Consider the following 13,042-nt stretch of genomic DNA (forward strand, 5'->3'; position numbering starts at 1 on the left):
CAAATAAGCTTATATTAACATTTGTGTTATTAAATCTGTATTGAAAACTTCATAGGCCTTAAATTAGCATGAGCTGCAGCTTAGTTGCTCGGCTCTCATATTAAATGCATTTTTCTATTTTTCAGTGTGCTGACTCACAAGGGGCCATGACCCCGCAATGTTCTTTTTCTTTGACTTGGAAGACAAATGTAACCATGTTAATTCCGTTCCCAGGCGCATCTTCTGCGCTCTGGAATAAATGTTATAATATATTGAAACAGTGTAGATTAATGTAATGTACAAGGTCATTCAAACCGAGAACGACAAAGGAACTGCTGACCAAAAGATGTACAAAGAATTACAAGGAGATGAAGTAACACCGGATGTGCCCCCTCTGAAGACGTCAATTACGATGACCAATCAAAGACTTGTAAACCAATATGGGGTGATGATTGGGACTACCTAATGTCAAATTTAATAGGTTAAAGATAGTGGGGTATAGCAAGTGTCCAATAGAATTTTGGGGGAATGTATTACGAAAAAGGGATAAAAACACATGTCACAGAAAGGTCATGAGAGCGAGTTAGAGAATGCCATTGATTTTATCCAGAAACTCTGTCACTCTGTTTGGTGACTTGAGATTTATTAAAACCATCCTCACCCATAGACTGCCCAGTTACACTTTTCCTCCTTATGAGGGAAGTGCCCTTTTGCCCCTTTAGCTGAGTTCTGACTGATGGTGATTTGACTGATGTCCTGAAGACGAAGACTGAACCTATGTGCTGACCAAATCCTTGGAGGGTAATTATGACAATGCATTTGTAATTTGTCTGTTTGCTTTTCCTTTCTAGGTACCAACTGCTTACTTTTGACAGAGTCCTTAGATAGATGTTTTCCAAATTAGTGTTCTAAATTGTTTTGCATGAAGCCCAACGTGCCAATGCCAGTTAGTGGTTAGGACAGGTGTTCACCAAAACTGACGCAAATAGACAAACGACCGAGACTATGCTTTGTTGAACTGACGCAATGTCGACATTCTGCTAAAATTGATCTATGTTTATGCCGTGCTATGTTCGGATGTTTGTGATTCTCGCGTTAATGAAATCTTATCACAGCTGCCATATCGTGACTATGCTATTAAGTTTCTTGATGTTGAGGTTAACTCTTCTGCTCGTAGATTGTAACTAATAGGGAATAAAATTCATAAAATTCAATTAAACTGGTATGGTTATTCATGGCTACAAAGTCATGGTAGCGTCGTTTAGTTGATTAATGACTTTGTCCAAAGTGAAACGCATTGTTGTGATAAATATTGATGACATTATTGATATATTGATTGATATATTGATTAGCTATCTCGTCCTACGGTGTCTCTCAACTGGGTCAAAAGATTCATTGGCCTAAAACGAGTCCTGATGTGAAATAAATTATCATAAAGGGACGCGTTAACACCTTTATTGCTCATGACAGTACCTGGGAGTCACTGAAGTCAAGTGTGTCGACATCTGTCTGATAGGAGCAGGCATCATAACCTGTTCATCTGTTGGTGCCTCTATCGATGGTAGTGGTTAGACAGTACCTCAAGTGTTAGTGTCGCTGTTGAGCCTTTAGATGGTGAGCATGTGGGTGGCGATTGACTTGACGACAGCCAATGTTCTTGTGAATGAAAGCAGTGTCTGTGGTGGTGGTGGTGGTGGTGGTGGTGGTGGTGGTGGTGGTGGTGGTGGTGGTGGTGGTGGTGGTGGTGGTGGTGGTGGTGGTGGTGGTGGTGGTGGTGGTGGTGGTGGTGGTGATGGTGATGGTGATGGTGGTGATGGTGATGGTGATGGTGATGGTGATGATGGTGATGAGGTACTTTTCATGGGGGAAGCTGGTGCAGTAGAGGGAGCTTGCTCTCTTCTTTTTTTCTTTCTTATTCAGCTCACAGTTCTGCCAGTTTCCCTCTCTGATGAATTCTATCACTGTTCACAAGGACTCTCCTTGTTATTTTTTGACAAAAGGGACATTCTTTGACAGAATGTGACAGTGATAGAAAACCCTTACACAGGCCTCAGGAGGGACACTTTACAAAAAAATGACATTTCTGACGAAAAATTCTCTTTACGTTTATAGAAATCTGGGAAGGTGATAAAGTCTTCAAAGATCGTCAAATTAAGTATGAAAAAAATATTTTTCTGCATACAAAACTGAGTTTATAACTCTGAAGTGTTCTGAGATCCAGTCAGCATGAGCCTAACAAAAGATCTGAAACAGCGAGACAGCTGCTGAGACAGCCTGTACTGGGTAACGGAAGCTGCTGGCTTTCTGAGTTACAGTGTAGCTGGAGTGGAGCTGATGCACTTTTCACCTGTCAAGCCACCTTCCCTTCATTTCTTTCCTACAGCCACAACAGGGATTTAGCTAGGTTTTTTTAGTATATGGCAAATTTCTACACTAAATGCAACAATGTAGCTTAGAATTCTAACTATATTACTGTAGTTTTTAGGAAGAACAAATGTAGGCCTGTCACACTTCTGGAGGTGAGACCAGACTGTTCCACACTGAGGTGGTTACCTCCAACGACAGGAGAATATATTTTAGATTTTTTTCCTAGAAGAAAACCAACAAGCCTTCGTCCTAGGCAAGTACATTCCAGCCTATGTTCCGACGTACCATCTTATATCCCACATGTAACCACTGACCTTCTCACCAGTGGCACCTACAGAATTCAGTTTCTCCAATACACCTTGGGCTTTGGCATCAGAGAAGAACAGGGTTTGTCAGCTACGTTGCTCGTTTCAGTAGATATTTGTAAGTGCCTAAGTATGCATGTAGTAGTGACTTTAAAAAAAAATGTTATTTAAAAAGCAGTGTGAGAACTGTGTTTAAATTCGCCATACCCCAACTAGCCGCAAGGCATGTAAAGTTTTTTTAATCACTTGCAACATAATTGTAGAATTGCAAAATTTAGCGTCATTTTGCAAAGATTAAGTGTTTGTTTGTAATGTATGGAGAGGTTTTGATATGACTGATTCTAATGCACATAGGACTTTGGTGGTGGCGGCTGCTGGGGGCTATAGACGTCAAGCCCCAGAATCCTCTGCTCTGGAGGGACTTAATGCTACATAGCATACCTGTTTCACCAGCAAAATTGAACGCACACAGGACTTTGTTTGGTGGTAATCGCTGGGGTCTTTGGACTTCAAGCCCCAAACTCCTTGATTCTGAAGGAGGGCCATAGTGCTACATAACGTGCCTGTTTCAGCCGTAGCGTGCCAGGCGAAGACTGTGTCAAGAGCGTGTCTGTCTGTGCCTGTCAGAGGTAGGAGGCTGGGACCGTTTTTTTACATCTGTCTTCGAGGATGGGTAAGTGAAAAACTGCTAAAAGCACTAACCTTATTCCCAAGGACACCACAACTGAAGGCTCCCACAAACCCAAGGAAAATGAGCTTGCAAAACGCTGCCTCTCACATAATGGCCTGGCTCTGTTATCTGGCTCAGCTCCTATTTCATGCCCCACACCTGTTGATTCCCCAGATGTTTTTCTGAGCTTCCCCTCAAGAGCATCTTCCTTTAAGTACTGGCATGGCTATCACGAGATCCCTGACACTTGCAGTATTTGTAGGTGTTCTTTCTCACACCCCTCAGATGCTTGTGACTCAAAACAGCTAGAGTACGTAGCTGAGTGTGATCTTCTAAACGTTTTGGAACTGGACAAGCCATACCATAATAGTATAAAGACTTTGACAGGGGCTCTCATTCTATTATTGATTATATTTGAAATTCTAGGCGCCTGTTTCACTACTTGCTTATTCCACTACTTCTTGTCTGACATTTGTGCTCAAGTGAAAATTCCCTTTAAAATCTTCTGGCACTGCGTTAGCAAAACGAACTGTGGAGATATCCTGCATCCCCTTATATATCCACAATTTATATGAAATGTTAATGGTGGAAAAATCAACATCTAAATGTGAAAAGTCAATAAAGTCAAAAGATAGGCCTGACATGTTGAAAAGGCACAAAAAGGGTAAACATCTGTGAGTGTATTTCCATTGCAATGTAAGTGCAGGAAGCAGATTTAACAATGATAAGGGGACACACATTTTGCAAATGTATATTAATTTATAACACAAACTGCTTAAAATGGAGCTCATTTACCTGATGATTTTGTTTAATATTTCTTCAGCTGCACATAAAATCATGCAAAACCAAGATCCATAATTTGTTCTTCAGTGAGCAAAATCAATTAGATCAGGCTTACACAATGTAGTGTTATGTATTCCTTCCAGTTACATTACAACTGAGTACCAACCAAAACAGTTTCCCAAATCTTTGGTATTTTACCTCACTAAGAAAGAAATCTTAAAATGTAAAACACCCAGTTGCACTACGACATGGACATGCCCAATCATTTTATGGTTTAAACAAGTAAATAAGAAACTGAGGTGTTTTATGGTCCCACAATATGTTAAAGTAATTTGAAAATGCTACTTTAAATATACTTTTAAAAGTATTTGAAGAGCCAAACAATGCCTTCATTTAGCCATCATATTTATGCTTCGGAATCCGTGTGGTGTTACGGAACGCCCTCCAAGCAGGTCACCAATTCCCAATCTAAGTAAGATTGTTAAGTAAAATTGGTAAACACAGTTTACCAATCTAAGTAAGATTGGTGAAACATTTGCTGACAGGAGCATCTCGTTTTTTCCAGCCGAGAGGCAGGTGATCACTCTAAGGAACACACACAGATGTATTTAGTTCCCACAATTTGAGACCCATCTTCTGTTGAGATGAATATAGACAGACAGACACAGACACACACACACATACACACATGTCCCCTCCCCCCCCCAACCCTGCAAGCGACATGGACAAGGGAAGAATAACTGTTCCACGCAGCTACTCTGCCACTATAAAAACGATATACACATTTAAAGAACTGCAGTAAACTAAAAACACACTGGTTACAGGCAGATGCCTCAATCACAGAAGTGGGAATGGTGGGCCAAATGTTCAAATATTGTATTCGCTAAAAGTAGTGCTCCAGTATTTTGCAAACTGACCTATGTATGAATAGGTCGTGTCACAAAATACTGAACCAAAAAGGATTGCAACTGTATTTACTTCATTAATATTAATAAGGTAGGTCGCAAATATCGACCCATAAAGATTTGCTGCCATCACAGCGATGGTAGCGTTCTGGGCTAAGTGGACCACCATGTGTGTGAATGCTTTTAAATGGAGCATTATTTGTATTTATTTATTTTTGGTCAGCCATATTTCCTTTACAACTGTTCTGCAGGACTAACCAGTGGTCCTCCTAAAAATGTTTTTGTCAACATTCACAAAGGGACCCTTCCTGTTTGTGAATCGCTTACCACTAACTTTATGTAATGAATACAATATGAATGTTTTGCAACTGGATTTCAGTCACAATATATTAACACATCCAATTTTAAACAGCTATTTGGACGAGACACCCTAAAGGCACCCCTTCCAAATAGTGATTCCGTATTTACATTCAAACCCAAATTGCGGTTTCGGAATGAGATACCAAATCTCAATATGGGTTTTGTACATACCAAAAGGCCATTTTGCAGTCTAAGACCGCAAAATCCCTTCATACACCTGCCCTACATTTCATGTATAATTTTGTGTCCTGGTGGACTAACAACCAATCTATCAAACGGCCATGGTTCATTCACCAGTGATAATCCTGCTGTGGGCAAATTTACTCAATCTAGTTCTGCATTACTGGCAGATTTTGCATTACTGTCCACCTCTAAATCAGGCCCTGGGAATCACCTCAAACATATTACAATACAGTGGCACTACCTCGCCCACTTGAAACCCTGCAGAAGGCGATTTACTGCATCTGTCAGAAAATAGCATATTCAGATTACTCTTCTCTAAATGAGGCCCAAAGTCTTTCATACATTTGTAGAACACTAGAGATCAGGATAACCACTTAATTATAAAAAATGATGAATGGGAATGGATTTAGAACATTGTCAATATAATCTGCCCCATCGGATACCTAAAGGACTATCAGACAGTCAAACAATATGTACAGGACATGTATGCAGTGACAGAGTTTTGAGTTCTCAATATCAGCCAATTTCTTCATCAATATATTGTATACCAACCTGTAGGCATTTTGAAATAAATCAAATGTCTCAAATATTTGCAGTTGTCTGCAAAAAGAATCTTAGTTGTTTGAAAAAGCTGGAGACAGTGCAAATTGAACAGACAGCCCACCTGTCTTATGAACATAAAACTGTGGCTAGAGTCCTAAGCGGAAGATACATATACAACATGAGTAATCATGGTCAGCAGTATTAGAAGAGATGATAATAGATGGGTATTCAGGTCCTATAGCAATGCCTTTTGGGAGTATGCATTTTGCTGACTGTCTGATGACTGTTGAAGGCTTAGAGACGCCGCACTGTAGGTTGGCACCTGTGGCACATTAGGAACAACATTCTGATATGCACTAATGTCAGAGGATGTAGGTGGAGGAGGGTTGTAAACTGAAGCCTGGTTGGCATATGTAGTTCCAGGAGCAGAACTGACACCGGTACCACTGGAAACGAAAACACAACAATTAGCAATCATTTAAACCACGGTCATTTAACGGCAGTACACTTGGTTTCCGTCCACAAAGCATTTATTCTTTCCATTCAAAAGAAAGCATAATTAATTCTTCTTTCAACATAGTTTGTGTTCTGAATATAAAGACGTATTGAAAACTGACCACGTTTCACACACACACGCTCTCTCTCTCTTTTCCTCTCACACTCTCACAAAAGGTATCACACCAAAAGATAAATTCCTTATTTTTCATGTTGGTTAATTCTGACACGGTTGGCAAAATACAAAGAGGCACAAGAAAAAATTCAGTGAGTGAGATCTGATCTTCTTCCCCAAAACATTTATTTTAAGATCAAGATTATAGTTTACACATTTCAAGGCACTTCAAACGTCAAGTAAAATGTTTCAGCATTAATCGTCCTTTGTCCCTCTCGATTACATTGCAGGAACAAATCGCTTAGAAGACCAATGCAAACCGCTATTCTTAATACACTGCTACAGATTCTTTCCACTCTTCTACCACAAAGCAATGGGCTATCTTATCTTACGAGACAATAGCATTCATTTTTCATACATATATACCCTCTCTGACTCGCAGACACTCCGTATTTGTAAACATTTGCTTGACTTTCCCTCAATCAAATATGCTCTGAGCTCTTAATCTAATTTGATAGATGGCTTTTTATATTAGGCCATACATGTATCACAACAACCATATGGTCAGGAAATCACCTTTCCTCGTTTAATTGCTTGGTTTTCATTGGTATCCTCCCAACCACTTTTCAACCCCAACTCCCAACTACCTTCAAACTCCCAACCCAGTGCAGAGCCCTTTCATGGTCTGCTGTTAGTCAAGACTTTTTGAGCCTACTAAAAGTAGAGATATCTAAATTGCTTACGTCTAGGGACTTTTGGCCAGCCCTCTTCAGCCACTGGGCTGTTGGGTCATCCACATTTTCTTACACCCACAACGGCATACAGCATGGGCAAAGGGGAAGCCCACTTTAGCCATTGGCTAAATGCACTGTGAGTGATGCCATTGTCCTCTTTCATAATGAGCACGTCCACACACAAAGTAGTCATTTACTGCCAAAGGATACTATGGCAATGTGTACTGTTAGAAAACTAAAAAATAATTTTGCTTTTAGGCAATGTGGTTTTATATATAGCCAAGGGCTCGACAGCTCACCTAACAGAATTCTACAAAAACGGGGAAAAAAAAACAAGCACTGGCAAATAAAAGGCTGATAGCCTCCAGAACTATTGGCTTTGCCAAGCTTTCATAACTATTTTTGACAGAAGTTGTTCAGATCAAATGTGCATAATTTTTTTTTCTCCACGTTGGTGTTTAGAAAGGGAACTGAGAAAACAGACAACTATGGCGGAGTTTTATTTTAAAGAAATCGAGGGAAAAAGTGCTGCACAAAGAAGTGTGCGTTTTTGCAATTTTCAAAGTAGTTAGTATTTTTGCAGTATCTAACTACCTTCAACTTTGGGGCAAAAAGAGGTGTTACACTGATGGATGATCCTAGAATCCTACACATTTCTGAAAAGTAGAAAAAAAATCTAAAGTCTGCAAGGGGGCATTTGTGTAGATTGTTCCGATTTAAAAAAAAAAAATAATAATAATAATAATTTCGAAATAGAAAACATAATGAATGTAAGTAGGAAAACACAAATATAGGAAGGATAGGGGGGCAAATCTTCAATCACTCCTGGGATCAGAAAGACTGTCTGGGACCAAATGACAGGCCAAAGACCTCCGACCCTAATAATTGATTATTTAAATTCCCCAGTGGTGCTAATGGGCTTTCTGCCCCCTTTAGGGGAAGGTGGGGTGGGGGGGTGCAGATTTGGGTAAATATATTATAAACAAGTTATTTACCTCAGCAATGCTCTTGCTGATAGACACACTAGATACCTGCAGATTCCCCTCCTTTTGAATGCTCTCCAGGCATCAGACTGGATCTGGAAACTTTTGAGCGGTGCCTCTGTGCGCCAGTGTATGGCACCGTGTGGCTCTGCACTGACACCATTTCACTCTGGAAATTAGATGTGGTGACCATATAGGTGCCATTCCCACGCACTGACATCATTTGGTTTAGCAGCCCTGAGAGATGGAATAAGCTCTCAGTGATTCCAGAGGCTGTTTTTCAGCCTCTGCACAGCATATCTTCATACAAAATATGACCTAGTGAGAGAGTCCTTTCCTGCATGGCTTTGCCTTTTTTTGCTCGAGCAAAACCCACAAACAGCTGATCATCCACCCAATGTTTTTTGGCATAATTGATGTTAAAGCTCAGTCTCTTTTGCGGTCCACGCAATGAAGTTTCTCCTACTTCTTAGAGGGGTGAAGCGGAGCACAGAATGCTGCTAGGGTGGTTGTTTGAACAGTGTGGAATTGTATCACATCTTTTGGCAAGACAGATGCTCGTGTCCACAAAACCACTTTATCTGGATAGAACGTGGTGAATTAAAGTTGGATCCAGAAAGCCTGCAGCGCACTCAATTGCCACACCGATGTTATGATGAGGAGCTGTGAAGCAGCTCAAATGGAATGCAAATCAAATGCTAAGTAACAAGGTCCCACCGGGGCATAACAAAGGGAAAGGGAAGTGTTTTAAGCCTATCAAAATACATATCACAACTGGCGGTTTGAATGAGTGCTGGTCCAGCAACCATAAGAACGTACCCTTTAACTGTCCCCAAAGCAAAGCCTTGCTAAGGGAGATATAACAAACAAAGAACCTTGGCCGATAGGGTGCCAAACCTGCCATGTGCCGCACCAAACCTCAAATTTGTCCCAACAACAGGTTTATAGTTTTTGTTGAGGGACGCCTGGCTGCCACTATGGCATCAAACACTGCCGAAGGAAGGTCAAAGGTGTTAAGCTGTGGTCACGCCAATCTCCACACATGAAGGAGGAGATTGCTATGGCCCCAGTGCAGAACTGTGCCCTACTGCTAAAACACCAGGTACTCAATGAGGGACAGCCTGATCCCAGGAAATATGCTCATGCCCAGGAGATTAGGATCATAGTCTGAATGCCCTAGACTATCTTTTCCGGGGTAGGGCACAAAGCTGAATCTTGTCCAGAATGGCCCCAATGGACTCCAGCGTCTGCGAATGAGTCAGACGTGACTTTGGCATGTTAATAGTGAACTCCAAGGATGACAGGCGGTTCGCCGTAGTCCCCAGGTGGTTGATGACTGCCCGAAACAAGCCATCATTCAACAGAAGTCAAGGTAGGAGAAATCTTAGATTCCCTGACCTCCAAAGATGTGGCCATATCACCGCCCTCACCTTATGAACATCTGACGTGCCCTTTTGAGACCAAAGGGAGTACAGGAAACTGAAAATGCTCCCGTCCCATCATAAACTGCAGGTATCACCAATAAGCCTACGGTATGGGTATGTTGAAACAGGCATCCTGCAGATCCAATGCTACCATCCTGTCTCCAGGGTCGAGGGCAGATAAGACTTGGGCTAGCACGAGAATCTTAAGTTTTTCATTCCAGTGGATGGCACTGAGGGCACAGGTCTAAAATAGGATGAAGGCCTCAGCCCTGCTACTTTCTATTGCCAAAGAAGGACAAACAACCACCGCCTAATTCTGGCATAGGTACCCTCTTGATAGCCAAAAGGGCTTTTACTTCCTGCTGTAAGATGGACAAATGATCCACTGCCGGTCGCTCTGGGGATGGTGGAAGGATCAGCATTGTGACAATGAAGGGAAAGGTGTACCCCTTCCAGACACTCTACAAGATCCACATGTATGATGTGATAGTCTGCCAACATGGCAAAAATCATCAGATACAGCCTCCAACCAGGCTGTTGTGCTCTGCTAATGGGGATTAGCAGGTGGGACTGCAGGAGGGCCGGGGAGGGGGCATGCAGGATAGTAGACTGAGTGGCTTGCTGACCCCGACCATGGGGATGACGGGTGCCATGGCCTCAAAACTGATGGAAACCTTGGTGTAGCTGAATTGGCTGACGGTATGATGTACCTCTGCCAAAGCCACAAAAGGATTGGTAGGGCTGATGCAGTGGGCGAGGTGGGACAGAGAAACCCAGAAGGTGTGCTGTGGCCTTGCTCTACTTGAGCCGCTCTACAGCAAAATCTGCCTTGTCCCCAAATAGATGAGTCCTGTCAAAGGGCATGTCCATGAATGACGAGAGGACATCATTCGGAAACCCAGTGGATAACAGCCAAACATGGCGGCAAATGGCAACTTTGGTGCCTATGGCATACCAGATGGAAATTGGTGGTTTCTAAGTCACAACAAATTGTGAACATGGCTGAATCTACAACTGCTGTGTATGGCTTGACTTAGAATGACCAAGAGGTCTTCTGGGATACCTGGGAAGACTAAAGCTACTGAATCCCAAAAAGCGGAGTAACAGCGGCCCAGGGAGCATCTGGCATTCACAGATTTGAGGGCCTAGCTGGTGGAGAAAATAGCCTCTTCTCAAAGGTTAACACACTTTTGTACACCCTATCAGACAGGGTAGTCAGACAGGTATTTGGGCTCATCTGACTTGGCTGATGCCTGCTCCATGAAGATTTCAGCGTCGTGTCGGCTGGGGGGGAGATACTGAGAAATAATGTGGTTGTCGAAAGGCCAGAGCAAGGTTTGGCCAAGGCCCCTTGAAGGGTATCTCTATGTGACTCTCAGCTCAGAGCCCCACCTCATGCGACAATCCATGAGCAGCAGTCCTCTAGGGAGAGGTACTGGTGGAAATGAGAGAATGTCTCCTTGCCAGTGATACTTTTCCAGTTCAGATCATGCTTGGGGCGCGGGCTCAAGTTGTGCTCACAAGCACTGATCAATATGAAAGCAGCTTGAGCTGAAAGCTTTGGCTGCTTTCACTTTCACAATTGATGATGCGAATATGCATGACATGCTGACTGTCAATAGTCAAAACAAAAAATGTCCTAAGGGTGCAATGAAAGCTTTATCCTTGCAGCCTCAGGTGAGGGCAGCAGATGGAAATCCCTTTGGTTCTAGATTCCATAATCTGGGTGCTTTGACTCCCCTGTAAACAGTTTATGCTGAGTAGTGTTGTTGCTGGGGAACTCATGTCAATAGCACCTATGGTGTTAAATGTGTCATGATTTCCTGTATGTCCACCCCCTCACACCACACAAGCCACAGAGGGCTCACCATTTGTTTCCATTGTAGCATAATCATTTATTAGCCTAAGCTGAAACACAAGCTTTAAAACTTGTATAGTGATCACCTTAAATTCTAAGGGGGTACACCCAAAATACTAACTGTATGGTTTGCTCATATCTCAAATCCCTCTTTCGATTTAATTAAAGCAAACACTTCTTCCAATATGCCTTGAGCAATGGACATGCCCACCATACATGAGGAGTACCCTCTTTCCCAAATCCTCTCCAACACCTTTCTGATGTTCCAAGAAACATTCTATTCAGCTTATCTCGAGTAATATACCACCTCATCATGACCCTCACTGTGGACTCTTTACGTCTATCTGAGAGGCTTAACGTAAAGATGTCCCTCCATACTGTGTCCCATCCTTTTGGGTATGTCTTGTATTATGATTTTTCACACATCTCAACTGGTACTTCCATTTTGTCTGGAAGCTACCTCTATCTCCAATTTGACTGGCTTGTTGCCAATGCACTGCATCACCCCAGCTAATTTGCTGGTATCAAAACTGTACAACTTCTGGCAACCCATATCTTTGCCTACAGTTTTCAAATTACCTTATCTTACTGCTAAAACATATCAGCTATTACTCTACAGTCCCACTCTCTCCATTTCTGGAAGGGACAGTATTTGTTTACCGGGCTGAACTCTGGTTTCTTAAGAATAGGTGTGAATGGGGGATGGGAAGGACGGTGTTCCTTTTTTCAGGGCATCTAACCCCAGACCCTTTAGAGATATTCTGCAATCTCTGTATTGCATCCCTCTGTTTGAATATAGCTTTTGACGAACAAGTTACTTACCTACGGTAATGCCTTATCTGGTAAAGACTATACCTAGCTGCAGATTCCTTACCTTAAAATGATCCCAGGTGTCAGACTGGATCTGGAAATGTTTTGTTAGCAGAACCCCAGCGCACCGGCAGGTGGCATCAATCGGCTCCATGTGAGTCTTCCACGCCGGAAGTGACATCCGTGACACATATATAGGCGCCACCCAGGGGCACTGACTTCAGTTTCTTTTCATGACTTTCCATGCCAGAAAGAACAGAGCCATTAAGAACACTGACCAGTGGCGTGGCAAACTAGGGCCCTGAAAAGGAATATAGCTTTATCTGTAGAAATCAGTTTACAGGGCAGGAAGGATTGGTGGGCCAGTAAGGAACCTGCAGCTCCATGTAGGCTCTACCAGATAAGGCTTTACCAAAGGTAAGTAACATGCTCATCTAATAAGGGACTTCTAGCTGCAGATTCCTTACCTTACAATAGATACCATCCCTGGAGGTGGGTCTGCAGGCCAATTGTAGACGAGGAAATGCT

At 42.4% G+C, this 13,042-nt stretch overlaps 1 protein-coding gene across 1 annotated transcript in view; it reads right to left on the bottom strand.

Annotated features, from left to right (window-relative positions):
• Window positions 1-3,983: 3,983 nt before the first annotated feature.
• STAM (signal transducing adaptor molecule) overlaps window positions 3,984-13,042 on the bottom strand; it is a 181,737-nt gene continuing 172,678 nt past the window's right edge. The window contains exon 14 of the mRNA XM_069211542.1: window positions 3,984-6,541. Within this exon, the coding sequence (XP_069067643.1) occupies window positions 6,331-6,541 (211 nt within the window). The 3' untranslated portion in view covers window positions 3,984-6,330. The remainder of the gene's footprint in view (window positions 6,542-13,042) is intronic.

Source organism: Pleurodeles waltl, chromosome 10 (assembly GCF_031143425.1).
Source record: "Pleurodeles waltl isolate 20211129_DDA chromosome 10, aPleWal1.hap1.20221129, whole genome shotgun sequence".
NCBI lineage: Eukaryota > Metazoa > Chordata > Amphibia > Caudata > Salamandridae > Pleurodeles > Pleurodeles waltl.